This window comes from Myxocyprinus asiaticus, chromosome 19 (genome assembly GCF_019703515.2).
Source record: "Myxocyprinus asiaticus isolate MX2 ecotype Aquarium Trade chromosome 19, UBuf_Myxa_2, whole genome shotgun sequence".
Classification (NCBI taxonomy): Eukaryota; Metazoa; Chordata; class Actinopteri; order Cypriniformes; family Catostomidae; genus Myxocyprinus; species Myxocyprinus asiaticus.
This window is the reverse complement of record NC_059362.1, coordinates 37,736,434-37,764,423: the sequence shown is the minus strand read 5'-3', so window position 1 is coordinate 37,764,423 and position 27,990 is coordinate 37,736,434. Positions and strand designations below refer to the sequence as shown.

General features: G+C 38.4%; 1 protein-coding gene across 2 annotated transcripts; it reads left to right on the top strand.

Annotated features, from left to right (window-relative positions):
• The first annotated feature begins 583 nt into the window (after window positions 1-583).
• LOC127410052 (CAD protein-like) lies at window positions 584-27,822 on the top strand. 2 transcript variants are annotated; one of them, XM_051645065.1, is made up of 43 exons: window positions 591-1,165; window positions 2,998-3,137; window positions 3,256-3,385; window positions 3,487-3,629; window positions 3,724-3,865; window positions 4,055-4,226; window positions 4,834-5,019; window positions 5,177-5,286; window positions 7,709-7,851; window positions 7,952-8,083; window positions 8,298-8,531; window positions 8,660-8,881; window positions 9,336-9,524; window positions 9,607-9,731; window positions 9,812-9,945; window positions 10,250-10,362; window positions 10,494-10,744; window positions 12,230-12,476; window positions 12,622-12,720; window positions 13,319-13,543; window positions 13,633-13,815; window positions 14,232-14,450; window positions 14,874-15,041; window positions 15,785-15,967; window positions 16,063-16,167; window positions 16,459-16,701; window positions 16,887-16,968; window positions 17,096-17,262; window positions 17,380-17,544; window positions 17,645-17,776; window positions 19,253-19,454; window positions 19,638-19,828; window positions 19,940-20,080; window positions 20,506-20,583; window positions 20,672-20,828; window positions 23,158-23,318; window positions 23,450-23,524; window positions 24,362-24,574; window positions 25,633-25,758; window positions 25,911-26,066; window positions 26,188-26,289; window positions 26,377-26,471; window positions 26,768-27,822. In XM_051645065.1, exons 1-43 carry the CDS (start codon window positions 1,072-1,074, stop codon window positions 26,865-26,867), a joined length of 6,675 nt encoding a protein of 2,224 aa, XP_051501025.1. In that variant the 5' UTR covers window positions 591-1,071; the 3' UTR covers window positions 26,868-27,822. The 2 variants fall into 2 exon arrangements, with proteins under 2 accessions (XP_051501026.1, XP_051501025.1); XM_051645066.1 differs by lacking the exons at window positions 23,158-23,318; window positions 23,450-23,524; window positions 24,362-24,574; ... (3 more) ...; window positions 26,377-26,471; window positions 26,768-27,822 and adding an exon at window positions 21,642-23,128 and having other exon boundaries at window positions 584-1,165.
• The last annotated feature ends 168 nt before the right edge of the window (window positions 27,823-27,990 follow it).

Genomic DNA, 27,990 nt, shown 5'->3' with positions numbered 1-27,990 from the left:
TTTTATACCAGACCATAACTGTGCATATCAAGGGGTGGCAATGTAAACAAAATGAAAAGTAAAGCCTCATTGACACGTTTGTGAATGAAACTGTGGCTGTGTCTCGTTTGGAAGGCTGCATGCTAGGTAGGACGCGTCCTTAGAAGGCTGCAGTATACCGAGTGTCCTCCTTTAAACAAGCCTCGTTTAAACGAGACGGCCTTCTTAGGACGAACGGAAACGGAACGTAACATGGTTGCTATGACAGCACGCCACTCTTTAACAAGCGCAAGCGCTTTGAGTGAGAAGTCCCTCTTGAAGGGAATGCATGAGGTACATTTTAGGAGTGTTATAATGATGTAAAGAGAAAAGAAAATAGATTTTACAGGTGTACTTTTAGTCTAATTATATATTAATATCATTTTACATATTATATACTCTGCACCCATCTACAGAGGTACTTCAACTTGTGAATTAATATTCCTTGCGTTTGAACAATACACTTACGGGCAAATTGGCGTCATTTTTTTTAGACATTTCCGTTGAAGCAAAGAATTGTGGGTTGTGAGTGCCCACGAAGGATACACCTCATGCATCCTCCGAATTCCTGTAAAAGAAGGTCGCATTCGAAGTGTCCTGCTCGCTCAGAAACGAGACAGCCTTGATGACGGCCGACAAATGCGACCTCCGGAGGACGCATCCTTCCAAACGAGACACAGGCACAGACTTTAGATTACCCCCCTCCTTTTGACGTGATGACGCGCCGTACTTTCGGAAACGCTCGTATAAAACCAACTGAGCTTCTCCAGCAAGTCTCCACGCTGCTGTGAATGGAGCAGAGCGTGGAGCTCTCTCTGTAGATCTACATTCGTTTGACTTTTTAATCCTGCTAAAAACAAAGCTATTGGCCAGGAAACTTCTCTAACATCAGGACAGCATGGTCTTTTTCCTACACACCGACATCTGAGATCGTATGTTGCTTTATTTCGATTGAGAATCACCCAGAGCAGCGCGGTTCTCACGTGGCATCTCCGGCGACACACGCCACGAGGGATTCTCAGTTTTCTCGTTTAGTAGTACTAAGATTTGAACATGGTGGTGAAAACGGCATCTTTAATTTTGGAGGATGGGACGGAGTTTAAAGGCCGTCTGTTCGGTGCCGTTACTTCAGTGTCTGGTGAAGTTGGTAAGTTAAGTCCCTTCTCTGGATTCAAATGAAATGTGTGTCACTGTTACGTCCATAGTGCGTATTTTATTGCTAGTCTGCTACTGGCTGCTATTTTGCGACACTTCCCCTCACCTGTAACCGGAAACCGTGACTATGTGTAACGGCGACGTCGCAGGAAGTTGCACACTCATTTCGCTCTAAATATTCAAAAGTGAACACTGTAGGGATGGGCGATACCACTTATTTTCTTTTCGACTCGATACCGAGTACTTTTAGGCCAATATCGCCGATATCGATACCAATACCGATACCTCTATTACATTTTTATTTTTAAGAATTCTTTGGATAAAATTAGTAACATTAATACTTAAATCTCTCATATATGTATGGGCCTAAACAGAAAATTATTAGGCTGCTTTGTTTACCTTTTTAAAAATTAGTTTGTATAAGCCACACATAAAACCTCAAAATTAACCACAGGTATTATTATATGGTTACTATGAATAAAACTAAGTTACCATGGATACTACAGTAATGCTGTAGTAACACCATGGTCAATTGTATCAAAAACTTTGGTTACTGCCAGAAAGAGAGAGAGAGAGAGAGAAAAAAAAAACTTTACTACAGTCGTGGTTACTAGTCATGGTTAATACAATATTATTACAGTAAATCCATAGTAAGTTGTATCAAAACCTTGGTTACTGCCAAAAAGTGAAATAAAAAACAACAACAAAAAATACAAAAAAACAAAAACATGGTTACTACAGTCGTGGTTACTAGCCATGGTTAATACAATATTATTATAGTAAATCCATAGTAAGTTTTCATTAGGGTATCATTTATTAAAGAGGAGGATTAGAGATCATTATCAATGTTTTAACAACTCTGAATTTAAATAAACCTGTAGAAATTGTCAAACAAGCCCATTATAATACATGTCACATCTAGGTGTGTTTTTCTGTCATTACCTCAGGAAAGCACTGCTCCCTCTTTGAATGAGCACTTTTACTGAAAGGGTGTCTGTGACTGCTAGTGTATTTAAGCATTTCTGGGCGTCAAGATGAGCAGAAGAAAAAATAGTTCCGGTGCCATGCAACAATTCGCTCATATTATTATTTTTCCACAACAAAGCTTATGAAATGCATTAATATTCATGTAATCTACATAATATCACTTGTTTAAAAAAAAAAAACTTAAGAATTGATATTTTTATGTGAGGATCGATATTCTTGTATCCAAGTATCGATCCGCCCATCCCTACTGTAGTGTCCACTCCACTGCCTCCGATATGTGTGACATGCTTTCAAAAGTTTCTTAGAGCAATTTATCCCTCATGCTTGGCAGAGATATATTTTTGAAAAGAAGCCTGAGATGGTTGGCTGGTTTTTAGAGAGGTTTTGGGCTTTATTTTTGTTTTTGTTTTTGCAAAAGTTAAATGTTTGCAGACTTGACTAAAATTACTTTACATTTTAAAGAATATAAATAGAACTAGATTGTGGAGGAAAAGCAGCCAACAAGTTTCAAGCATCCATGGGAACACCTTCCACATGGTTTATAAAGCATTCCAGATGGATACCCCAGTAAGTCTGTTTGCCCAGAGTGTGCAGAGCTGTAATCTAGACAAAGGGTTGATACTTAAGTATGAAGAATCTAAAATGAGTTTTGATTTAACATTTGTTGGTCACTACATAATTCTTATACTTCCACTTTCTTTTCTGGAAGATAGGACCTCTGACCTTTGTTTTCCTTATCAATTTCATGCTTAATATTCATATAGATATGGATATTTTCAGGCAATTGCCATCCTGACTCCAGCCAAAAGTCAAATAATGTCATACTTTGTGTTCAAGTTTTCCAGACAGGAATGGTGGGTTATCCAGAAGCTCTCACTGATCCTTCATACAAGTGCCAAATTCTAACTCTGACATACCCTCTTATTGGCAACTATGGTGTTCCAGAAGATGAAGATGGAGAGTTTGGACTCAGCAAGGTGTTAAAGTTGTCTTTATATGTCCATGAAGCCTTTTTAATATTACATCGTTCTTTTAATACACATAAACATCTATTTTGGTCACTTGTAAACACCATTCCTCTCTGTGGTCCTCTAGTGGTTTGAATCTTCCCGAATCCATGCTGCTGCGCTCATTGTTGGGGAGGTCTCTGAGAATCCCAGTCACTGGAGCTCTGCCAAATCTCTGGATCAGTGGCTCCAAGAGCAGTGCATCCCAGGACTAGAAGGTTAGTTGGGTGCAAGTGCATATATGCAGAATTAATTGGATTATTAGTTTGTTTCGAGAAATTCTGGTAATCTGAAACGACCCCAAATCCTCTGAAATCAGGAGTTGACACTCGCCGCTTGACCAAAAAGATCAGAGAAAAGGGAACTATGCTGGGAAAACTTGTGGTGGAAGGAACTTCAGCCACCAACATTCCATTTGAGAATCCAGATGGCAGAAACCTTGTTAAAGAAATTTCCGTGATGGTAGGTCTCAAGCTTTATAAGTTATTGTATTTCCTTTGTCTGACATTATGGTTGTGTAATAGATTCAAATATTTTGTTTTATTTGCTTCAATAGGAACCAAGAGTCTTTAATCCAGAGGGTACTGTAAGAATCACTGCTATAGACTGTGGCATCAAGTACAACCAGATCCGCTGTCTGTGCCAGAGAGGGGCCATGGTCACTGTGGTCCCCTGGGATTATCCCCTGGATAGCAATGGTGAGCCAAGACCTGTTGTTCATAACTGAACAATGTGTTTATATATTCTAAGAGTTCAAATTATACTCTAAAATGTTTGATTCCTAATGTTTTATTGGAAAATTAGCATTGCATATTTACTCTAGAAGACTAGTGCAGACTCTTAATGTACTCATTTGGAAATGTTGATATTCCTCTGTGTTTCTCTAGATTTTGATGGACTATTCATCAGTAATGGCCCTGGCAATCCTGAGTACTGTAAAGAGACCATAGAGAATATTCAGAAGGTGGCATGTGTGGAGAACCCCAAACCTGTCTTTGGAATTTGCCTGGGTCATCAACTACTGTCTCTGGTCATTGGTGCAAAGACATACAAAATGAAGTAAGCAGTACATTCTTCTATTCCCTTTACTACTGACTACTGAAGAGCCTTACTGGTTAATGGAGTTTTATCAGTGGAACATGACAAAAGCACTTATTCAAGATGTTTTTCTGAAAATAAGTCTTTATCTTGTGCAATTTTGTTTCTAAGGAAAGTGTATCTTGTTTTAAGGATGAAACTACATGACAAAGACACTGAGTAAGAGTAGGAGTTTTTGCAGTGTAGCTAAACTAAACAGCCTCATGTTATGGTTGGTGGATTATTGGGATTTGAGAAGAACAATAAGATGGTTCCTTGGCCTTTCCATCCCATTCCAGTTTTCATGAAGGAGCAGCCTGGTGTGAAATTTAGTTTGTGCTGAGCTCAGCAGTCTTATCAAGAGCCACTGCATTACTCTGTGTTTTTGTAAGAGTCCTGGGATAGATGCTTTGTTTGCTGGTGCTCAAGGCCAAATGAGATGCCAGTCTACAACCCTTACTTTAGAAGTGTACAGTCAGCGGGTTCCATCAGGACATGACCTAGAGAATGTTTGTGTCTAAAGAATTTTATTCAGTAAAGAATCATTGCAAATCTTGTGAACCAGATTGATTGTGCTTGTGTGTTTCAGGTATGGTAACCGTGGTCATAACCAGCCATGCATTCATAAAGGAACCAATCGCTGTTTCATCACCTCTCAGAATCATGGATTTGCTGTGGATCACCAAACTCTCCCAAAAGACTGGGATGTGCTCTTCACCAATGCCAATGACCAAACCAGCGAGGGCATTGTGCATAATCACAAACCACTATTCAGGTTGGTCCTTGTTTTTCATTTGTTTGGCTTCTGTACAAACAAAAACCCAATACCCATGGGTATAAACAATTTGAGACCATTTTATTGATTCCTTTACTAACCATTGAACATTTGTGAATCAGAATCTTGGAATTTGTGTCTGTATTCACATTTTTAGTGTACAGTTCCATCCTGAGCACATGGCTGGCCCCACAGACCTCGTCAGTCTCTTTGATGTCTTTTTGGACACTGTTAGAGATGTTAAAGAGGGCAAAGCTGGAAAATCAGGTGAGATTTTGTTATGGCTCATACCGTTTAAGGATGTACCTGTCAAGCTACCATAAAAGACAGTGAAAACAGGGTTTCCGCGGGTCCTTAAAGTCTTAAATTTACTTATTAAAATTTAAGGCCATAAAAAGTCTTAAATATCTATAATTACAAGAAGTCTTACATTTCGTTTGCTGAGGTCTTAAATTTTGGTGTGTGAATAGAGGAGACGCATAAAACAGCAGAATCTGCGTGAGTCAAAATCATCTCTCTCTTGCATCCGTCATTTAGCAGCTGATGCTTGAGTTTAATGTGAGTGCACACAGGGAAGCGCATTTTTACTGAATTTACTATGTTACACATGTATAAACCTTCATAAACCCGTTAATCAGAAATGCAAATGGTGTTATTTTGCGTCTCTGTAAGCGAGCGATGCGCTAACACTGTTGCTCCTGTTTATAGTCGACAAAGCTGTCAACGTTACAATTTGCAAATGCGTGAGGTTGGAGCGGTCTTTTGATGCCTTTCAAATCTTGCCGCTTTCTAATTTTACATCACCTTTGACAAGAATTGTAAAGCTAACAGAACTACTCAGCTGCAGAGTTACACCTGTTATATCTCATCTCCACCTCTCTTGAGCTCCATCTGACATGTACAGGTATTTTCTCTGCCATCTGAATGTCAATTAAAATTTTTTTTAATAATAATATACAAAACAATAAATAATTATGTAAAATTATAATATTAATAATATACATACTATGTAAATATGTTATTTATATTTAATATTTAGTATATATGTTTTCAGTATACATAACTAATTATGCAGCACAGTTCTTTCATAATTTAATCTGTTAACATTTTCAATATATATTGTCAACTTTAAATGGCCATTTTAAGGTAACTGATGAGTTTTGACTATTTTACTTGAGATATTTCACACAAAAATGAAAATTGTTATCTTGTACTTTCATGCTGTTGCAAACCTGTATGACTTTCATATTTCAGTGGATATCAAAAGGAGATATTAGGGCGTTTCAGTCACCATTCACTTACATTGAATGAAAAACAAGATGCGGTGACAGTGAATGGGGACAGAGAAAGTGTTTTGATTAACATCTTTTGTTCCATGGCAGAAAAATTCATACAGTCTGAAGGGTGAGCAGTGATGACAGAAATCTCATTTTAAAATGAACTGCCATTTAACTACCTGTTAAAGTATTTGTTAAAGGTATCTGCCAAGAAAAAATATATAAATGTTATTCAGCACATGCTAGACCTTATTCACAGAAGCGCCATATTAAATTTTTGACGAGAATGTACATCTATCCCTCATAGACTCGTTGTCAGTCTCTTCAATGGGCTGTACTGCAGTTTGAAGTGTTTTTGGATCGTTCCGCAGACAAAACATTGGAAAAATATATTTTCAAGGACACTCAGTAAACAAACTCCAGAGAACATGAGTTGTGGAAAATCAGATGGGGATATTGGAGCTTTTTACAGATTTATACCGTGCGTGCCATTGAAGAGATGGTAAGACTATCTCTCACAGCTTCATTTCCATTCCCATTAAAAATCAAACATGGCGCTACTGTGAATAAGGTCCAATCCTCATGTTTACAAAAATGTCAGCGCATGCACAGTAAGTGGTGGCAGAAAGACTGCTGACTGTTGTGTTAGATTTGACAGATTACATGATTAAACAAAAGTATGACACACAACCTTCATAAATACAAACATATTCGTAGTGATACAATTACTATAATAAATGAGTTAATAACAAGCATGTAACCATGTTATACATTTTTGCTGTGAAGTTGTGAGTTGAAATGGTCTTCTCAGTCCAGTCAGCTCTGTTGATGGCTTGAAGCCACAGCAGTCAACGAGAGTCCTCTGAATCATTTTTCAACAACGTAATCCGATAAGTTTATTTTTACGCATGTTTTTTACCACCACTTGTTTGACATAAGCTGTGACATTGCCAAAGCATTGGTCTATTGCATCACATCTTGCTGGAAAACAAGTGACTAAAGAGAAGGGTCACAATATAGGCTACATGCATTCTTAATGAATTCATTTAGAGATTTAATGTTGTATTAACTTATTTAAAAAAAGGAAACCCATAAATGCACAATAAAATATAAAAACATGTCCAGAGACATCAAAGTAGTCTGGTTTTGTATTTACCAGCTAATGAATGATTTAATGTGTTTTTTTTTATTTTTTTTTTATTATTATTGCGAAAGTGGTCTTAAATATTTATTTTATTTGGCCTTAAAGTCTTAAATTTCATTCCTTCGAACCTGCAGAAACCCTGTGAAAAGAGCTAACAATTCCTTGTAAACTTTACAAACTTTTTTATCTGCTACAAACAATGTTCTTAAATGTTACTCTAATTCTATTTAGATGACTAATTAATAATGAACTTCAATCAATTTTACAGTTAAGCAAAGACTGACTGAGCATCTTACTTTTCCTGGGTCTCCCAAGCCAGAAGAGTTTGTAAGGCCTCGTAAAGTTCTAATTCTAGGTTCTGGAGGGCTCTCCATTGGACAGGCTGGAGAATTTGATTATTCTGGATCTCAGGTGACTGTCAAAGCAAAGGCTATTGGAGTACCTTATTTCAGGAAACATCTGAAAGATGCTCTTCTGTTAAATGTTTTTGTCATGGATTTATTTATTCCAGGCAATAAAGGCTCTTAAAGAAGAGAACATCCAAACCGTTCTCATCAACCCAAACATTGCCACAGTGCAAACCTCAAAGGGTCTGGCAGACAAAGTCTACTTCCTCCCGATCACACCAGAATATGTCACACAGGTAATAGAAGGCTATTCTCTCCTTCATGAAATTAGTGACTTTACTAGGCTTTGTTCTATTGACAGCCTTAGGTGAATGAAATGCAGTTAATATATAAATTATGTAGCTCAGCTTATGACTTGAAAGTTATGTTGGTTTGTATTAATTTGTTTAAACCAAATAGAGTGTGAAATATAGCTGATGTCAGACATTCATCCTGCTGTCTGTCAAACAGGTGATCAATAACGAGCGTCCAGATGGGGTCTTGCTCACATTTGGAGGTCAGACGGCCCTGAACTGTGGTGTGGAGCTCACTAAACAGGGAGTGCTGGAAAAGTACAAAGTGCGTGTGCTTGGAACCCCTGTGTCCTCCATAGAGATGACTGAAGACCGTAAGATCTTTGTGGAGAAGATGGAGGAAATCAATGAGCACGTTGCCCCCAGTGAGGCTGCCGTGTCTGTAGAACAGGTTAGCTCCTCATCATGTGGTACATGTCACAACAACAGATTGTTTCCACTTTCAACTATACAGAAAAAGGACATTGGTTGCCTATTATATGCTTGTTCCAAATTAATGTTTATGTTTGGTTTCTATAGGCAGTGGCTGCTGCTGAAAGACTTGGCTATCCTGTGCTGGTCCGTTCTGCTTTTGCACTAGGTGGACTGGGTTCAGGCTTTGCCAACAATAGAGAGCATATGGTTACATTGGTCACCCAGGCCTTTGCACACACATCACAAGTCTTGGTTGATAAATCACTTAAAGGTTGGAAGGAAATAGAGTATGAAGTGGTGCGGGACGCCTATGACAACTGTGTTACGGTATGAAATGCCTAGAGCTGTGAATTCCCTTTTATTTTGATGGTCTCCTCTTAAATTAATTGATTTAGGATTACAATAGTAGTGATATGTAAAATTGTAGTCTACAAGAGTAGTTGGCAATTGATATATTTTTTTTTTATTATTATTTATTTATTTATTTTTAAAAGTAGTTGTTTTCATTTTTTAATTCAGGGTTCCCGTGATCATGGAAAACTTGGAAATACCAGGCAAATTTAAGTCATTATCTTGATATAATTTTTCTAGTTATACTCATCTCCAAAATAATATCCAGTCAGCTGTAATGTCATCACTAGAAGCTGTGTGCAGTGCAGGCTTTAAAATAATTTTAAAAACATTATCCGATAATTATAAACCACTGAAAATTCATGGAAATTAATTGGTCAATAGGTGGAACCCATGATTAAAGTTCACACTTTTCTTGTATTTTATCTAGGTTTGTAACATGGAGAATATAGATCCTCTTGGAATCCACACTGGGGAGTCTATAGTGGTGGCCCCTAGCCAGACACTGAATGACTATGAATACAATATGTTGAGAAACACTGCCATCAAAGTTGTTCGACATTTGGGCATTGTGGGAGAGTGCAACATTCAATATGCACTAAATCCAGAGTCTGAGCAGGTAATTCAATCATTTAATTCATCCAGGTATAAATATACTTGAGCGATGGTCAATAATCTCATGCTTTGTGTCTGTCTGACAGTACTACATCATTGAAGTGAATGCCCGGCTCTCACGCAGCTCAGCATTGGCCAGTAAGGCCACAGGTTACCCACTAGCCTATGTGGCAGCCAAACTCGGCTTGGGAATCCCTCTGCCTGTCCTCAAGTGAGTTTCTTTAATTCACTAAGAGTGTAATTCACTTGAGCACTGTTTTGCAGCGTTGCTTACAAGTTGCTGTTTTCCAGGAATTCTGTGACTAATTCCACAACAGCCAACTTTGAGCCCAGTCTGGATTACTGTGTGGTGAAAGTTCCACGTTGGGATTTGAGCAAGTTCCTCAGAGTCAGCACTAAAATCGGCAGTTCCATGAAAAGCGTTGGTGAGCTTCCTATCAGAAATCTCAAACATGTCACCAGCTACATTTAAATAAACAAATTAAATTAACCCAATTAGCTTGCTTGATACAAATCCCTTCTGGTATGGAAAGCCCACTTGTAACGATCCAATCATGTCCAACTTTATTTATTTTTTAAATGTTCAGAAATGCATCACATTATGGAAGTAAAATTGATTGCTAATGCCTTGTCTTCAGCAAACAAAACAAAAAACATGGACCCTTTCTGTGCTAGACATGTTTCTGTTCATAATTTTACCTCATTCGGTACTCTCCTCCAACTCAATAGGTGAAGTAATGGCCATCGGTCGCAGCTTCGAAGAGGCCTTCCAGAAAGCTTTAAGAATGGTGGATGAGAACTGCGTAGGTTTTGACCATACCATCAAACCAGCATCTGAGGAGGTTTGTAGTGAAATCTGAAATCTTTAATCTTACACTCATATTAAATGCAGTTTTTTCAACAGGCAGGTGCATACTACAAACAAGTGATGTTGAATTCAAACAGATGTGAAATGTTTTGTCTGGTTTCTTAGGAGTTACAGACGCCCACAGACAAGCGCATCTTTGTTCTGGCAGCTGCCCTTCATGCTGGCTACACTGTCGAGCTGCTTTATGAGCTGACCAAAATAGACCACTGGTTTCTGCACAAGATGAAGAACATCACAGACCATGAGAAGCTTCTGGAGACGTATAATCTAGACGAGAGTGCCATGCCACCTGAGGTGATGAGGAAAGCCAAGCAGCTGGGCTTCTCTGACAAACAGATTGCCCAAGCTGTGCAAAGGTAACAATGCAAACTGTCGGTGCTCTTACACAACAGAAAACCACCGATTTGATTTAATAAAATCGTGGGTACAGAAAGGCTCTTAAAATAGAAGTGAATGGGGCCAGTCTATAAACTTTAAAATACACACTTTTTCAAAAGAATAGCCACAAGACAAAAACGTTGTGTTAACGTGTTCTACATGATTTTTGTGATAAAATCTCTTACCGGGATTACAGGATTTACTAGCGTTGTGTTGTCATGAAAGCAGAGTTGAAATATTCAATTTAACTTAAGGTAAGCAAGTAATTTTATCTCACTAAAATGAAGTTAACATATGTAATTATGTCTTGTGGCTATACTTTTTTAAATGTGTATTTTGATGTTTATGGACTGGCCCCATTCACTTCCATTTGTGTGTGGGTTTTTTATTTATTTATTTATTTTTTTATTTATTTTTATTGTTTGTGTTAATGAACATTCCACAAATGATGTCGATTTAAGCTTAACTTGTATTGAACCTGGAACATTCCGTTTAAATGTATAGTTCACACAAAAATAATAATTCTATCATTTACTCGCCTGTATGTCATCTCAAACTTGTATGACTTTCTTACGCGGAACACAAAGATATTTATGGAGACATGATGTCTGTTTGTCCACACAATGCAAGTGAATGGTGACCACATTTTCAAGCTCCGAAAAGGACATAAAGACAGTATGAAGGTAATCCATATAACTCCAGTGGTTTAATCCATGTCAGACCAAAATGTAACCCCTTTTTCACTGTACATCTTTTTATCAGCAGTCTCCTTGGCAATCATGATTTCAAGCTCGATTGAACTTCCTAGCGCCATCTAGCGTTCTGCGCATGCATCAAGCACTAGGAAGTGTAATCGAGCTTGAAATCATGATCACCAAGGAGACTGCTGATAAAAAGATGTACAGTGAAAAAGGGGTTACATTTTGGTCTGTTCTCACCCAAAACTGCTTCCGAATACATGATTAAACCACTGGAGTTTTATGGATTACTTTTATGCTGCCTTTGTTTTTTTTTTCGGAACTTGAAAATCTGGTCGCCATTCACTTGGTTGAATGTTCGCTAATATACAATACTATAAACCGTCTCTGAAAACACTGACTTTGAACAGAAATCTAAATTAATAGTAATTTATGGTGGTGGTAGACAGCTGTATAATCTAACATAGTGTCCGGCCACTTGTTTAAAATGTAGCCTAGCAGCGTGTTTATTGTGTTGTCTTTGATTATTTATAGCCACTTTTGTATATGCAGATGATGTTCATTTTATAGGTGACTGACATAATTGTTCTGATTGATAATTTTTTCAGTTAAATATTTAACAGAAATGGATGGCAAACTGTTTTTATATGGCTAGAAAAAATATGCCCATATACATGCCCTGGGGGCAAATATTGTGCCTTGATATCCAACACTGAATAGTAACTAATGTTTTATAAAACACATTTCCTGTGTCCCCTCCTGTAGCACTGAGCTGGCTGTAAGGAAGTTAAGACGTGACTGGAAGATCCTTCCTGTGGTCAAACAGATTGACACAGTGGCTGCAGAGTGGCCCGCTTGCACTAACTACCTGTACCTGACCTATAATGGCTCAGAAAGCGACATAGTCTTCGAGCAGCCCCATGTCATGGTGATTGGCTCTGGGGTTTACCGCATTGGAAGCAGTGTGGAGTTTGATTGGTGTGCTGTTGGATGTATTATGGAGCTGAGGAAGGTGAGCTATCAGCACTTAGAGGAAAATGTGTTGGTACTTTTACGCTATTTTAGAAAAAAACAGTGACTTGTGTCAAATATTAAAATATGAACAATTATTTTGTGACCTGTTTTCAGTGTGTGTTTGTAATCCGTTCTCTCCATAGATGGGATTAAAAACAATTATGGTGAACTATAACCCAGAAACTGTCAGCACAGATTATGACATGTGCGATAGACTCTACTTCGATGAAATCTCCTTTGAGGTAAGGAATTATACCTAGACAGACATGTGACTTGTTTTTATATCGATATTTTTTTTTATTTTTTTTAATTTTTTTTTTTATCTGTATTTGTCATTGAAATGACCAAAAGCCATGATGTTAATAATATAGGTTGAATTTTAGTTTAATCATCACTCAACTTATTACCTGATTGATTCTGGTTGGTCAGTTACAGAATTCTGCAGTAAAATTTGTTTAAAGCTAAATTGTATAATTGACCATTATCCCATGCAACTGATTTTCTAAATAATTGTGCTAGTTTCATGTGTCCCATATTATCTTCATGCATAATAAAATAATTTCAACTCAAATAATGTAGATATTTAATGCCTTTTTTATTTAGTTAGTTACTAGCTATGTAATAAGCAGGATAATGTACAGTCAGCTGGTCACTATCATAAAATAAACCTCTTTAAGATTATCTCCCATCAGAGTCCTAATCACACTGTTGGGAGTTATTTTACGATAGCGAGTGGCTGACTGTACATTATCCCTTATAAATTCATTTGTCACAGTTGTGTTGATGAAATCTTGTTCTTCAGTCTTCATTAATGCTCTTTGTGTGCCTTTTTAAAACTAGGTTGTGATGGACATTTATGAGATGGAGAACCCAGAGGGAGTGATTCTGTCCATGGGTGGACAGCTGCCCAACAACATCGCCATGTCCCTTCATCGTCAACAGTGCAGAATTCTGGGAACCTCGCCTGAGTGCATTGACTCTGCTGAGAACCGCTTCAAATTCTCCAGAATGCTGGATACCATAGGAATCAGCCAGCCCAGATGGAAAGAGCTGTCTGATACTGAGGTATCCAACCAGGCTAATTTATTTGCCTTGAACAAACCCAGCAGGTAGACAACTTTAGCTGAATGATTCTTGACTTGTTTCTGTTGTAGTCTGCCATGGGATTCTGTGAGACGGTGGGTTATCCCTGCCTGGTGAGGCCATCATATGTTCTCAGTGGAGTTGCTATGAACGTTGCCTACTCCGACAGTGACCTGGAGAAGTTCTTGAGCAGTGCTGTGGCTGTGTCGAAGGAACATCCTGTTGTCATCTCCAAATTCATTCAGGAGGCAAAGGTACCTCTACCTGTTAAAACAGCTTTCTCCCCCAGGCAGTTTGAGTTAACAGCTAAAAAATGCAGGTGTATATACCGAGAAGCCTTTAATTGCAGGGTTACACAACTCTACCTCTAAATATTAGTTACTGAAGTTGGCACAAAATGAAAAATTGCAACACTGTGCTGTAGTCATAATGTGAACGTTTGCTTGTAAATTAAAAATGAGGATAAACTTGTTCACCCATTCTTATGCCAAGGCAAGCATCACTTACTATTGCTCACTTTGGTGTGTAAACACCCGAGCAACCACCCAGAAGACCATAGCAACCACATGGCAATGCCCTGGCAACCAACCAGAAGACCTTTTTTACACAGACAAGCACCCCCCACCCCACCGAAGTAAATATTTTTTTGACATGTATTGTTTGGTGGTAGGAGATAGATGTGGATGCCGTGGCCTGTGATGGAGTAGTCATCGCCATAGCTGTTTCAGAGCATGTGGAGAACGCAGGGGTGCATTCTGGAGATGCCACACTGGTGACCCCACCTCAGGACATCAACCAGAAGACCATGGAGCGCATTAAGATGATTGTCCATGCGATTGGTCAGGAGCTTCAGGTTACCGGCCCCTTCAACCTGCAGCTCATCGCCAAGGTGAGTTTAGTCAGCAGCTATTTAGCATGAGATGGAGCACTTTATTGGAACACAATAATAGTAGAAAAGGAAGTCCCGTCTTACAGATATGAGGCAATCACCTTTTAGATACAGACATCACCAGTCAGTCAACTCGAAAAAGTGCATGCAAATTAGCTTAACCAGCTTGAAAAATAGCAGGGGGTTTTTAGCGTGATCTGAGGTAAAGAAGCACAATTTATTATACAATTGTTGTCAGATTTTACTGCTGATTTCAATGTGGTGTTTGATCGTAATATTGACCAACCATTTTGGAGATTTCGGTCTTTCCCAATTCAAATTGATAGGAGCTGTACTTGCCTTGAAAGGGACTTTGGTTTAGTTGAGATGAGAATGTTTTACAATATTTGCTGCTGAAACGAAATCCCGTTACTTTGTCATCAGGATGACCAGCTGAAGGTAATCGAATGCAACGTACGCGTTTCGCGCTCCTTCCCTTATGTGTCCAAAACACTTGGTGTCGATCTTGTTGCCCTCGCAACAAGAGTCATAATGGGGGAGGAAGTTGAGACTGTTGGGTTGATGAAGGGAACTGGAATTGTTGGAGTTAAGGTAACAAACTTCACAATTTCTAACCTTTTATTGTCTTTTTATATAATTTTTATTAGAAAACCTAAACTGTTCAAAATGAGTTTTGCCACACTGCCAATGGCAAGGGGATTGAGAATATTTTGTATTGTTTTTATTGAAAATGTGTATATGAACACAAGCTCCATCCCTTGGTAAAACTGCACTTGTTAAGAAAATGTGAATAATGTGAGGAATATTCCACATATGTTGCCACATTAAGTTTCTGAGGAAAAAACTTTAAGGAATATTCCTGGTTTAATATGAGTAAAGCTCAATCGATAGCATTACCGTTAATTATTTTAATGTTTATGGATTCAATTCCATTGTAAGTGCCCAGATTTTTGCTTTTTTTTTAAAGAAAAGGAGGGGTGAGTCAAAATACATTTTTGTTGTAATCAATATTATTCCACAAATGCTGTCGATTTGAGCTTAACTTGTTTTGAACCCAGAATATTCCTTTAAGACATCCTAGAACTTCTGAGGGTTAATTTTCCACTAAAATTTAAGAAGTTAGATGTGATTAGTAGGTTGTTTGTATGTCTTGATGTGAATTGCTCCTGTCACAACTACATCAGCAAGGGATAGACTACCATTCTTACAGTTCAACTTTAACCATGTATTATTTTGCAGTTCCTTATAAAGGTATCAGCTGAGTTTAATTTACTCCCCAAAACCCTGGATGCAACTCGATGTTTTTTTTAATGTCTACACTGTTTCACCGTTAGGTTCCTCAGTTCTCCTTCTCACGGCTGGCTGGAGCAGATGTTGTTCTAGGTGTTGAGATGACCAGCACTGGAGAGGTGGCCTGCTTTGGGGAGAACAGATATGAAGCCTATCTGAAGGCCATGCTCAGCACTGGCTTCAAAATCCCTAAAGAGAATATTCTCCTCTCCATTGGTGCCTACAAGGTATAAAGATATAACCAATAAAACATTAAGATATTTTTGATTGTAAAGGAAAACATTTATACATCAAAATAGTCTTGTGGCTCATTTCTTTTCAGAATAAGACTGAGCTTCTGTCCACAGTTCAGACTTTGGAGAGTTTGGGTTATAACTTGTATGCCAGTCTTGGCACTGCTGACTTCTACACTGAACATGGAGTCAAGGTACATCCGAAAAGTATTGATAAAATTTATTCCGTTTAGAGAAATAAGCAGTAATTTGTAGTTGATTATTATTTTTAAGTAACTGACCCAACACTGCTTATGAGGTACCATTTTAGTCATAATGCTGACTTAGAAGGTAGCTGCCTATGTAGGCAGTAGACAACAAGTCAACTCACCTGGTTTTAAGGCTATTAAGACCCATCTGATCATTTATTTAACTTCTAAGATTTGAGCTACCTGATGAAAGTTTGCCATTTTATTGTTTCTACTTGTTCATTTGTCTCTGAGCAGGTGATGGCAGTGGACTGGCCTTTTGAAGAGGAGAGTGACTGTCCTAATAAAGACAAACAAAGAAACATCATGGACTATCTAGAGGAAAACCACTTTGACTTGGTCATCAATCTGTCCATGAGGAATTCTGGTGGAAGACGCTTGTCCTCTTTTATGACCAAAGGTTACCGTACACGCCGAATGGCCATCGACTTCTCTGTGCCTCTCATCACTGATATTAAGTGCACCAAGCTTTTTGTTCAGGTAATTTGTTAGTGAAGACTTTCATTCTTTTCTTTGTTTATATGAGAATGGACTTTGCTTTAATACACTGATATAGCCATTATCCTCTAATGTAGATTAAATCCTTGGTGGACCTGAGGGGTTTATACATTCTGTAGCTCTGCTGCATTTTAATAACCTGATTGAAATGTATGTTGGGTTGACAGGCACTGAGGCTGATTGGTCAGGCTCCTCCTGTAAAGACACATGTTGATTGCATGACCTCACAGAAACTCATCCGTTTGCCTGGTCAGTACCGCCCCATCTATTTTAAATACTACGCTCTGCTAATGTTTTAGTGACGTGCATCCTTCTGATTTATTTCTTTGTCACAAACAGATGTATGATATGCTTTGTACATTTTCTACTTCTAAAGGTCTGATTGATGTCCATGTGCACCTTCGGGAGCCTGGTGCCACCCATAAAGAGGACTTCTCCTCGGGCACAGCTGCCGCCCTGGCTGGAGGAATCACCATGGTGTGTGTCATGCCCAACACCAACCCTGCTATCATTGACCCCAGCTCCCTCGCAATGGCTCAGAAGGTAACATCAACACAAAGTACAGATTGTTATGGTTATAAGAATGAAAAAAGGGATAGAAGTTGATGTCCTTTTTATTTGAACTTGATATCTCTTGCTTTTCCCCATGAACTGGCGTAGCTTGCCAAGGCTGGGTGCCGCTGTGATTATGCTCTCTTTGTGGGAGCATCATCGGAAAATGCCACTCGTCTACCATCCGTTGCAAGCTCTACTGCTGGCCTGAAGATGTACTTAAATGAAACCTTCTCCACTTTAAAAATGGACAATGTTTCTCAATGGATGGAGGTAAGGAACATTTTCTAATTCCCTTTAAAATGGATATTTAAATATCTCAGTTCAGTTGTACCACATTTGTGACAACAAACCATGTTCTATTTCAATGCAGCACTTTGAAAAGTGGCCAAAGCACCTGCCCATTGTGGCACATGCGGAGAAACAGACGGTGGCTGCGATCTTGATGGTGGCACAACTGTATCAGAGATCTGTTCATATCTGCCATGTTGCCAAGAAAGAAGAGGTATGAATGCATAGGATTTGGTATATGGTTTTTAGTCCAACGGCTGGATTTTAAGCTATTTATTTCTGTTCCACCAAATGAAATTGCAAAAATAAACCTTGTTTTCAAAATGGCTTTTCTGAACAATAATATATTTTTGTCGGGGCCTGGGTAGTGCAGCGAGTAAAGACGCTGACTACCACCCCTGGAGTCGTGAGTTTGAATCCAGGGTGTGCTGAGTGACTCCAGCCAGGTCTCCTAAGCAACCAAATTGGCCCGGTTGCTAGGGAGGGTAGAGTCACATGGGGTAACCTCCTCATGGTCTCTATAATGTGGTTTGCTCTCGGTGGGGTGCGTGATGAGGTGTGTGTGTGTGGATACTGCGGAGAATGGTGTGAAACCTCCACACGCGCTGTGTCTCCGCGGTAACGCGCTCCACGAGCCACGTGATGAGATGCGCTGATTGACAGTCTCGGACGCGGAGGCAACTGCGATATGCCCTCCGCCACCCGGATTGAGGCGAGTCACTATGCCACCACAAGGACTTGGAGTGCATCGGGAATTGGGCATTCCAAATTGGGGAGAAAAAAAACTAATATATTTTTGTCCTATTTCACTTTCACCTGGAGCTTTTATTTTGGAGAAACATTGAAAGGGCAGTGTGTATTAGAAAGTTTGCAATGTTGCTCACTACAGATTTGGTGAAATTCTGTCACCTCCTTTTCTGTGACTGCTTATCCTTAGTCCAGCAGCAAAATGCATTCATGCACATCACACATCGGCGCTTGACTTCTCACACGACACAAAAGCAATTTTAGACACACATTTGTTGCACTAATGGTAATTATTCCCAGCAAATTTCTCTGTCTGGTAGGCTTAGTCAAAACGCTGCATCTATCTTTCTGAGTAATTATGTGGATGATAATTAATATAGAAAACTAAGTAAATTTTACAGTGTATGTTAAAATAATGTCAGGAGTTTTCCACAGGTGGATTTTGTTAAAAGCTCTGACTGCATACGGTGAACAAAATAACATTAAGTTACCTTTAAGTTAGTTTACATGTAAACAGTGCTGTTTTCTGTTGAACGCACAGTAGAGGAATGGTGCCTTTTGGCACTTAGGCGCTTTGATACCCACCAGATGGTGCCAGTTATTCGATGTTGTAAAACCGATGATCAAAGTGTAAATATTGGGAAAAACATCTGTAAAACCGATTATTGGTTGATCTCTAGAATGGAATATTACTGTATCTTAATGAATACTGTGCAGTGTATACTGTATACTGCCTATTTTATTTTTTAAATTGTAAATGAAACAATAGGCACTATTCCACAATTGAACTACTTCATCATATGGCGTTACGTTAGTCACATCACCTCATGTTGCATGTTTCATTTAGCTAGTGGTGTCCATCATCTTGAAAATAAAATGTTTGTTTGTTTTTTGCATTTACAAGTTCCTGTAATTTTTAACAATCATCATGCTTTGCTTTCAGATTCAGATCATCCGAGCTGCTAAACAACAGGGGATCCAGGTGACATGTGAAGTGGCTCCTCACCATCTCTTCCTGTGTGAAGATAATGTGCCCACCATTGGGGAAGGCAAGGCACAAGTACGGCCCATGCTGGGTACACGCGAGGACATGGAGGCATTGTGGGAGAATCTAGATATCATTGACTGTTTTGCTACAGACCATGGTAATAATGGGTTCATTTTCTGCTGTGAATCCTTTTTTTTTTTTTTTTATACTTGACCATGTGACAATTTCAATATAATATAATGACTCTCTTGTCGACAAATTTACTCCTGTATAGCAAGTGATTAAGCCGACTTGAGCTAGTCTTATTGGCCTTATTTGGCATTCTTTTGTGAATTTGCAGCTCCTCATTCATTAGAGGAGAAGAACTCGGAGAAACCACCTCCAGGTTATCCAGGCCTGGAGACCATGCTGCCTCTGCTACTCACAGCAGTCAGCGATGGACGCTTAACCATTGATGACATCATCAAAAGACTCTACGAGAACCCCAGTAGAATATTCTCTCTTCCTCCTCAAGAGGACACTTATGTGGAGGTATTTCAGTGCTGCAAAAGTTAAAAAGCACATTGCTGTACATGGTCATCTATACATTTTTAAGAATGTTGGTTTGAATTTGAACAATGCTTTGAACACAACATTTTCTAGGTGGATTTGGAGCAAGAATGGACAATTCCAAAGCACATGCAGTTCACCAAGTCAAAGTGGACACCTTTTGAGGGCATGAAAGTGAAAGGAAAAGTCATGAGGGTGGTGTTGAGAGGAGAAGTGGCATACATTGATGGGCAGGTACAGTAATACTCATCTGTTTAATGGTTTCTCTTTCTCTTAAATCCAAATTATTACACGAATTTCTCTGTTTTTTGGGGGGATGCCACTTTGCAGATAACAAAGATATTTTGGAGATATGATGTGAATATATTAATTCAATGAAATTTGGACCCCATTGACGCTTCCAAGCTCCAAAAAGGACATAAAGGGAACCGGTACAAATCATGTAGTTTAATCCAAGTCTTCGAAAGTGATATGATTGGTTTTGGGTGAACACAGACCAAAAGCTTGATAATACTTCCTCCCCGGTTTGGGAAGAATCAAACCTGCATCTCCCCATGAGCTCCCAAACTCAATGTTTCTGGAGCATATACTCCAACTGCTAGGCCATGGCTCCAACATACATTTCTGTTTTAATTATTTTTAATTTTTTTTCTCTTAAGGTGTTTGTACCTCCAGGTTATGGTCAAGATGTGAAGTCATGGTCAGGATCCCCTGAGGCATTAAAGGATGCTCCTAAGGTAACGGACTAACAGATACCACATAATAATAAGCCCTGAACTTGTTTATCTCTCGCTCTAATGTATTGATTAGCATTGCCATTTACAGCATTTTAATGAGGCACAGACTCCCGAGAGCCTCCGTCAGGCAGCACCTGCTGATTTGGTCCGTAGCCACGCCCCAAGCCCACGCCGGTCCGCTGGGGACGGACGCTTCATTCTCCCACCTCGTATCCACCACTCGTCTGATCCCGGTCTGCCTCCAGGTGCCAAATGAACCACTACTCTGAAATTCAGATAGCACTTTAGTTGGACAGTGCTTGTTTTTGCTAGCATTAGTTGTGTTTTTGGTTTGTGTGAGTTGCAAATGGTTTAGCTTAACCATTTTCTGCTTTAAGATTATCATATCTCAAGCAAGGGTTACGTTTTTGTATACAGGTTTCTAAGATCCACCGTAAAATCCCTAAAGGCAATGGGTGATGTGTTCTGTATAAACTGTATCTACTGTATATCTAATGATCAGACTCGTATTTGATGTGCACAATCATCTCTTGCATGTTCACTTGTTTTGGTTAATTTGAACATTCTTTCCGCTACCAATAATATCAATTATTTATAAAATTTTACAATATTTAAATCCATTCCACAGATTTTCCCCAAAATTGGCACAGAAAATGCAAATAGCTTAAGTCAGATTCTATCTGGGCTTGCTAATGATTCAACTGAATACTGGAACGAATGAATCATGCATTTCTGTACATTTAAATTCACATCTATTGTTTCATCTTTCGGATGTTTATAATTAACTAGGGAAACAAAACCAAAACAATACATTCAACAAAAATATATTAATATGGATGCATGCAAGCTGCTGCGACAATACAAACCAGACTATATAAATCAAAGTGTTTGATATTTAATGGGGCATAAATGGAAACTGGCATGCAATAAATAGTTATCCAGACTACAATTCCACTTTATACAAATGTAAAATCTTGAAATTATAAAATTGCTAAATATTCTAATAGCTGTGAGTATGCTATTACTAATTGATTTCTTCAAACTTTGTGCCATGGCAGAGATACCATCAGGACCACTGTATGATGCAGGTTTGTAGTTGTTATAAGGTGATTAGAAATTCCTAGGGTTAGTCTGTATTCCCCGTAACCCATAGCAGAGCTTCAATGGGTGCGGTGTACCTGTAGCAGCGTAGCAGACATGGCTTTGAGAGAGATACTGATATTTATTTATTTTATTTTTTTTAAGGAATATTCTGTGTTCAATACAAGTTAAGCTCCATTTGACAGCATTTGTGGCATAATATTGATTACCACAAAAATAAATTTAGTCTTTAAAAAAAAAAAGGTGAAATCTGGGATACAGTGAGGAACTTACAATGGAAGTGAATGGGGACCAATCTGTAAACGTTAAAATACTCACTGTTTCAAAAGAATAGTCACGAGGCATAAACAATATGCGTGTTAACATTATTTTAGTGTGATAAAATAACTTTCTAACCTTGACTTTGTAAAGTTATAGCCAAATTTACAACTTCATTGCCATGACGATGTAATGTCAACAAACTCTAAAATGACAAAATTATAATTTAAACATCTTTACAGCTCAAATAATACACAAGTTTTAACAGAAGAATTAGTGCTTTTATAAAATTATAAGCTTCACATTTCTGCCTCCAAAAATTGTCCCCATTCACTTCCATTGTAAGTGCCTCCCTGTAACTTTATTTTATTTATTTTTTTAAGAAAAGGACGAATTGAAATTATTTTTTTTGTGGTAATCTACATTATGCCACAAATGATGTCAATTGAGCTTAACTTGTATTGAACCTGGAATATTCCTTTCAGATAAAAATGGCATACCAACATGCTGCTCCTGCACTTTCTACAGTAGTTTATATACTCTGCACTGTATCTAAATTTTCTTTAGCTATATGATACCTTTTATGATGTGCAATTTACAACAGCACGCTACATGCAAAATACTGTATCCCGCAATTTAGTACTTCAAAGAATACCATAGTACCTGTATATGATCTTGGTAGGGTCTAAAACAAAACAAACAAACATGGTATTACTATGTTACCATGTCCAAAAACATGGTAGTGCCATGGTATTTTTTTGAAAGGGTCTGTCTTGGTTGTTAATGATGAGCCAATGGCACGAGAATTAACTTTCCAATGTGACAACCTAGTGACCCAATCTTGTATTCACCAAAAAGGTTTTCCTTTTTTTTTTTTTTTTTTCTTCAGTGAGTGACCCTTTCTGTCAATAGGTTGCATTACACCAATAGGTGCCAACCAGTGAGTGGTTGAATGACTTATTAATACTCGAACAAACATTCGATGTACTCTGCAAATCTGTCTGTTGTGTCGGCATGTCTGTTTCCCAACAGTGGGATCAAAATATCTTTGTCTGTTTCTCCACTAACCATGTTTTGTTCACATGCCGTGTCTTCTGATTCAGGGTGATCCCAGTTAACTTGTGTCCCATATATTGGTGTAAAATAGGATGTACTCATTCATGGCAGTGATGTATTGTGTGCTGATTGTGATGATTGTACTACTTCCATTATCAGAATTGGCTCCCCTAGCGGAGGCATATATGTACCCTCCTCCACTGGGCAGGATCCTGTCACCTCAGGCTGGACAGATCATGCCCCATCCCCAGACCTCCCCGCTGCTGCACCCACTAGTGGGCCAGCATGTACTGTCAGTACGGCAGTTCAGCAAAGAACAGGTAATGCCACGTTATTTATCCACATTTTATTTCAATACCAGAAATAAAACCATTTGTATTTCTGTTTAAAAGTTGTGAAAGTTGATTTTGTCTCGCAAATAATCAAACACTTTCTTTTTTTGGGCTTTTAGATGTCTCACCTGTTCAATGTGGCACATAATCTTCGTCTCAGTGTGCAGAAAGAAAGACCCTTAGACATTTTAAAGGTACCCTGGCGATTAGCAGAAATTCTCCACTGATTGATTTTAATCATGGATTAATTAATTTAGCAGTAAGTTACTAATTCTCATTATCCACATAGAAAAATTAGCAGACTTTATCTCAGGGTTATCCCAATGGTCGTTGAGCATTAGATTGGTTGCATTGGAAAAGTACTGTTTTTTTCATCTAGCATCTGAACCTTTTAAATTCCAGATGTATTTTTTTTTTTTTTTTTTTTTTTTTTTTTAAGTGTAGTTTGATTTTACCATGGCACCTTAATTAAAACCCTATTTCTAGAGGAGTTATAATATTCTGGCTGTACTCATGAGTAGACTACTATACTGAGTTCAGACTGTTTGTTTCCTACTGCTTAACAGATAGTTTCTTTCATCAGGCTCTTTATGATTTAAGTCATCTTTAGCTATGTCAGAAGGCAAACAAGGCCAGTTTTTTTTTTTTTTTTTTTTTCTAAAATCAAACCTCATTTGAATGAAACCTATACAGGAACAAATACATCCATAATTTGTCCAGAAGTCTTGGAGGTCTAGACTTGAAAGCCCTTTATGTACTTGCACTTATGTATACAGTATAATGTAATAAGCACAGGTAAAACCATTAATGGCTCATCATTACTGTGGTTAGGTCAATGCAGCTAGCCATTTTAAAAAATAAAGCAGAAATGGTAGCCTAAATGCATTTTTGAAACTTTTGAAAACTACAACTGTCACAGATAATAAAAATGTTAAGTAAAAAGTCTAATAGATTCCACCTAAATGATTATTTAATATGAAACTATATCATTTGTCAAAATGGCATATAATTCAATCCTCATCTTCTACTAGGGTAAAGTCATGGCATCTATGTTCTATGAGGTGAGCACTCGCACCAGTAGCTCATTCACTGCAGCCATGCAGCGTCTGGGAGGCACAGTGGTGCATTTCAGCGAGTCTACATCCTCCACACAGAAGGGTGAGTCTTTGGCTGACTCTGTTCACACCATGAGTGGCTACGCTGATGTCATAGTTCTGCGCCACCCCACACCTGGAGCTGTAGAGGTGAGTCATGTCACATGTCATGCAGACAATATCATAGCCTGTTTTTCACAATCCAGTCAAATGCTGATGGGTTAAATCAAGCCCCATTCCACTACATTTGCTTCTGGCTGATTATTCGGTTTAATTTATTAAAGGGATAGTTCACCCAAAAATATAAATTCTCTCATTTACTCATCCTCATGCCATCCCAGATGTGTATGACTTTCTTTCTTCAGCAGAACTCAAAGATTTTAGAAGAATATCTGAGCTCTGTAGGTCCATACAATGCAAGTGGATGGTGATCAGCAATTTAAAGCTCCAAAAATCACAGACATTCATAGTAAAAGTAATCCATACGATTCCAGTGGTTAAATTAATGTCTGCTAAAGCGAGTCGATCACTTTGGGTGAGAAACGGGTCAATATTTAAGTGTTTTCACTAGAATTGTTTACTTCCGGTTTCTCTTCAAAGTGCGCCCATGAGCACCAGTAAGTGTGCTGGCATGTTCAAACGAAAGCTAAAACCAATGAAGCTTGTGAACAGCGTTCTATTGTAAACAAATCGAGCCGCACTTTTGGTTGTATCTCGTAGTTCTCGCGTGAACATGCCAACGCGCTTGCGTCAGGGAGTCCCCTAGTGGATGCGCATCGGAGAGTGACCGGAAGTAAACGATTATAGTGAAAAGGACTTGAATATTCATCTGTTTATCTACCAAAGTGATCGTTTTGCTTAAGACATTAACCACTGGATCACTTTTTCTATGATTGTCTATTTTTTTTTTTTTTTGGTGCTTTAAAGGGCTGATTACCATTCACTTGCATTGTATGGACCTGCAGAGCGGAGAAATTCTTCGAAAAATCTTTGTGTTCTGTAGAAGAAAAAGTCCTACACATCTGCGATTGGCATGAGGATGAGTAAATGATGTTGTTTTTGTTTTTTTGGGTGAACTCTCCTTTTTAACTTCCAGAAGATAAGGATGTGATTCATTTCCAGTAAAATAATAGTGTTTTGTGTGATTTTAAAAGTGCATTAATTAAGTGATTACAAATTGTATGCTACAAAATGCCTCTGGTTTGTAGAGTGCAGCAAGGCATTGTCGGCGACCCGTAATCAATGCTGGAGATGGAGTCGGAGAACATCCCACTCAGGCTCTTCTGGACATCTTTACCATCCGAGAGGAACTGGGAACAGTCAACGGCATGACTGTGAGTAATACTGTATTAGCACAGCTCAGTATTGGTATGTCTTGATCTGTTCCGCTTCAGACCTCAGCTTAAATTTGGAACTATGATTTGTGAGTTGCTGTATTCAGCTTTAATTGCTGAATTTATATTTTATTTTTTACCATTAATCTCAGATTACCATGGTAGGCGATCTGAAACATGGCCGCACTGTGCATTCTTTGGCCAGACTACTCACTCAGTACAGGATAACTTTGCGCTTCGTGGCCCCAAAGAACCTCAGCATGCCTGCCGAGATCATCGACTTTGTGGCCTCCAAAGGGATAAAACAGGTGTGTCTGCAGTCAAGAGTATGAATTGAGGAGTGGATCGCTAACTACGTGCATTTAATTTATCCCTCATTGCTTGAATTTTTCATGAATTGTGTCTGAACTTCTCCAACTGTGTCCATAGGAAGAGTTTAACAGCATTGAAGAGGCCCTCCCAGACACTGACGTCCTATATATGACGAGGATACAGAAAGAACGATTTGCCTCTGAAGAAGAGTACAAAGCAGTGAGTCATGATTGTGAGATCATTGTATCAGCTTTTGATCTTCTTAAACTGCACAGAAAAATAATGTAATACATTGTCCCTTTCCAGTGTTTCGGAGAGTTCATTCTAACCCCCCATATCATGAGGGGAGCCAAAAGGAAGATGGTGGTTATGCATCCTCTACCCAGAGTCAATGAGATCAGGTTTGATATTTTTGACTCTGGTCTATAACCAATATATTAGAGGTCCAGTATTTGTAATATTTATAATAGTGATAGTATTTATGTGTAATGATATATATTTTTTTTAATTAATTACAAACATGAACCTGATGGAAACATGAAATTATAGAGGGGGGGGTGACTCAAACCCCAAAGTTGTCGGGTCCCATTATGCTTTGGTCAAGCACAGGATCCTTACATATACATATGTGGGCTTGCGTATAAAGCAAGCTATAGCAAATTACAACTTAAATGCTGAACACAAACTTGTTTTTCAGTGCTGAGGTGGACACGGATCCTCGAGCTGCTTATTTCCGGCAAGCAGAGAATGGGATGTATATTCGGATGGCACTGCTGGCCACTGTGCTGGGTAGATGAGGTCACCCATGACAGTTTAGTTTTGGGTATTAAATAGAAAGGGGAAATATTTTGCCTGGAAAAACATTAGTTGAATAGTTTGTTCTGTGTACTCTATAAAGTTCGAGCAGGTACGATTTTGGATGCAGTATCCAGACTTGATTCTATTCTGAATTGACTTCAATATATTTCATTTTCATTATTTGACTAAATTCGTGCAGATTTACTACAGCAACCACAGTGGGGTGTGGATAACTTTGTTTTTGTTTTCATCTCAAAATACATGTGTGTGTACTGCATTAATGCAACAATCTAGAATAGCAGGCCTTTCACAGAGGTCCTGCTCACAATTAATTTTTGGTCTAGCAGACTTTAGCATCAACAGTTTTACTACCACATATCTCATTCATTGTTCTCCTTGATGTAACATGATTGTTATCTTGTTCTCTGTTGTGCATTAAAAAATGCAGCCATCTTCAAATAACACATTGTTATAATGTGCATTTTGACATTCCAGAGATTCACTTTTAACTATATTAGGTTCTTAGTGCTCTACAAATAGAAATGGTAGGGAGATTATTCTCCAAATGTGTTGTAACTGCAGCTGCTTTTGTAACTAGATGTATTTTGAGACAATAAAAATGTTGCAATCTCTGTCCTACAGCAAAATGTCATAGTCTACCTGGCCTATGGTATGTGTACACAATCTACTAGTCTCAAATATCCCATAGAACACCCGAATAGCTAGTCAGAATAAGTTAATAAATCAACTAATAAATAGTGCTTTGAGGTTGTCTTGCATCAAAAATGCATAGGGAAATAAAAACGTTTGACCAGAAAATGACTTCCCATCATCAAAAAAAAAAAAAAAGACTAAAGAATGGTTTCAAAGAGCAACAAAACTACCATAAAGAGTCTGCTTACAATGCAAATAGTTTCTTATTGAAACCAAAGTTTGGAAGTTGTAGGGCTGTATACAGCTCATAAAAAGTATGTATACCTGGGAGATTTCAAACATTAGAATATTAAGAGTGCAGAGGACGAGCTTATAATAAAACCTAGCATTCATTCATTTATGATGCATGTTTTGTGATACAGCTTCATGGTATGTCTCATTTGTATGTATGTATTGGTAAATATGTTT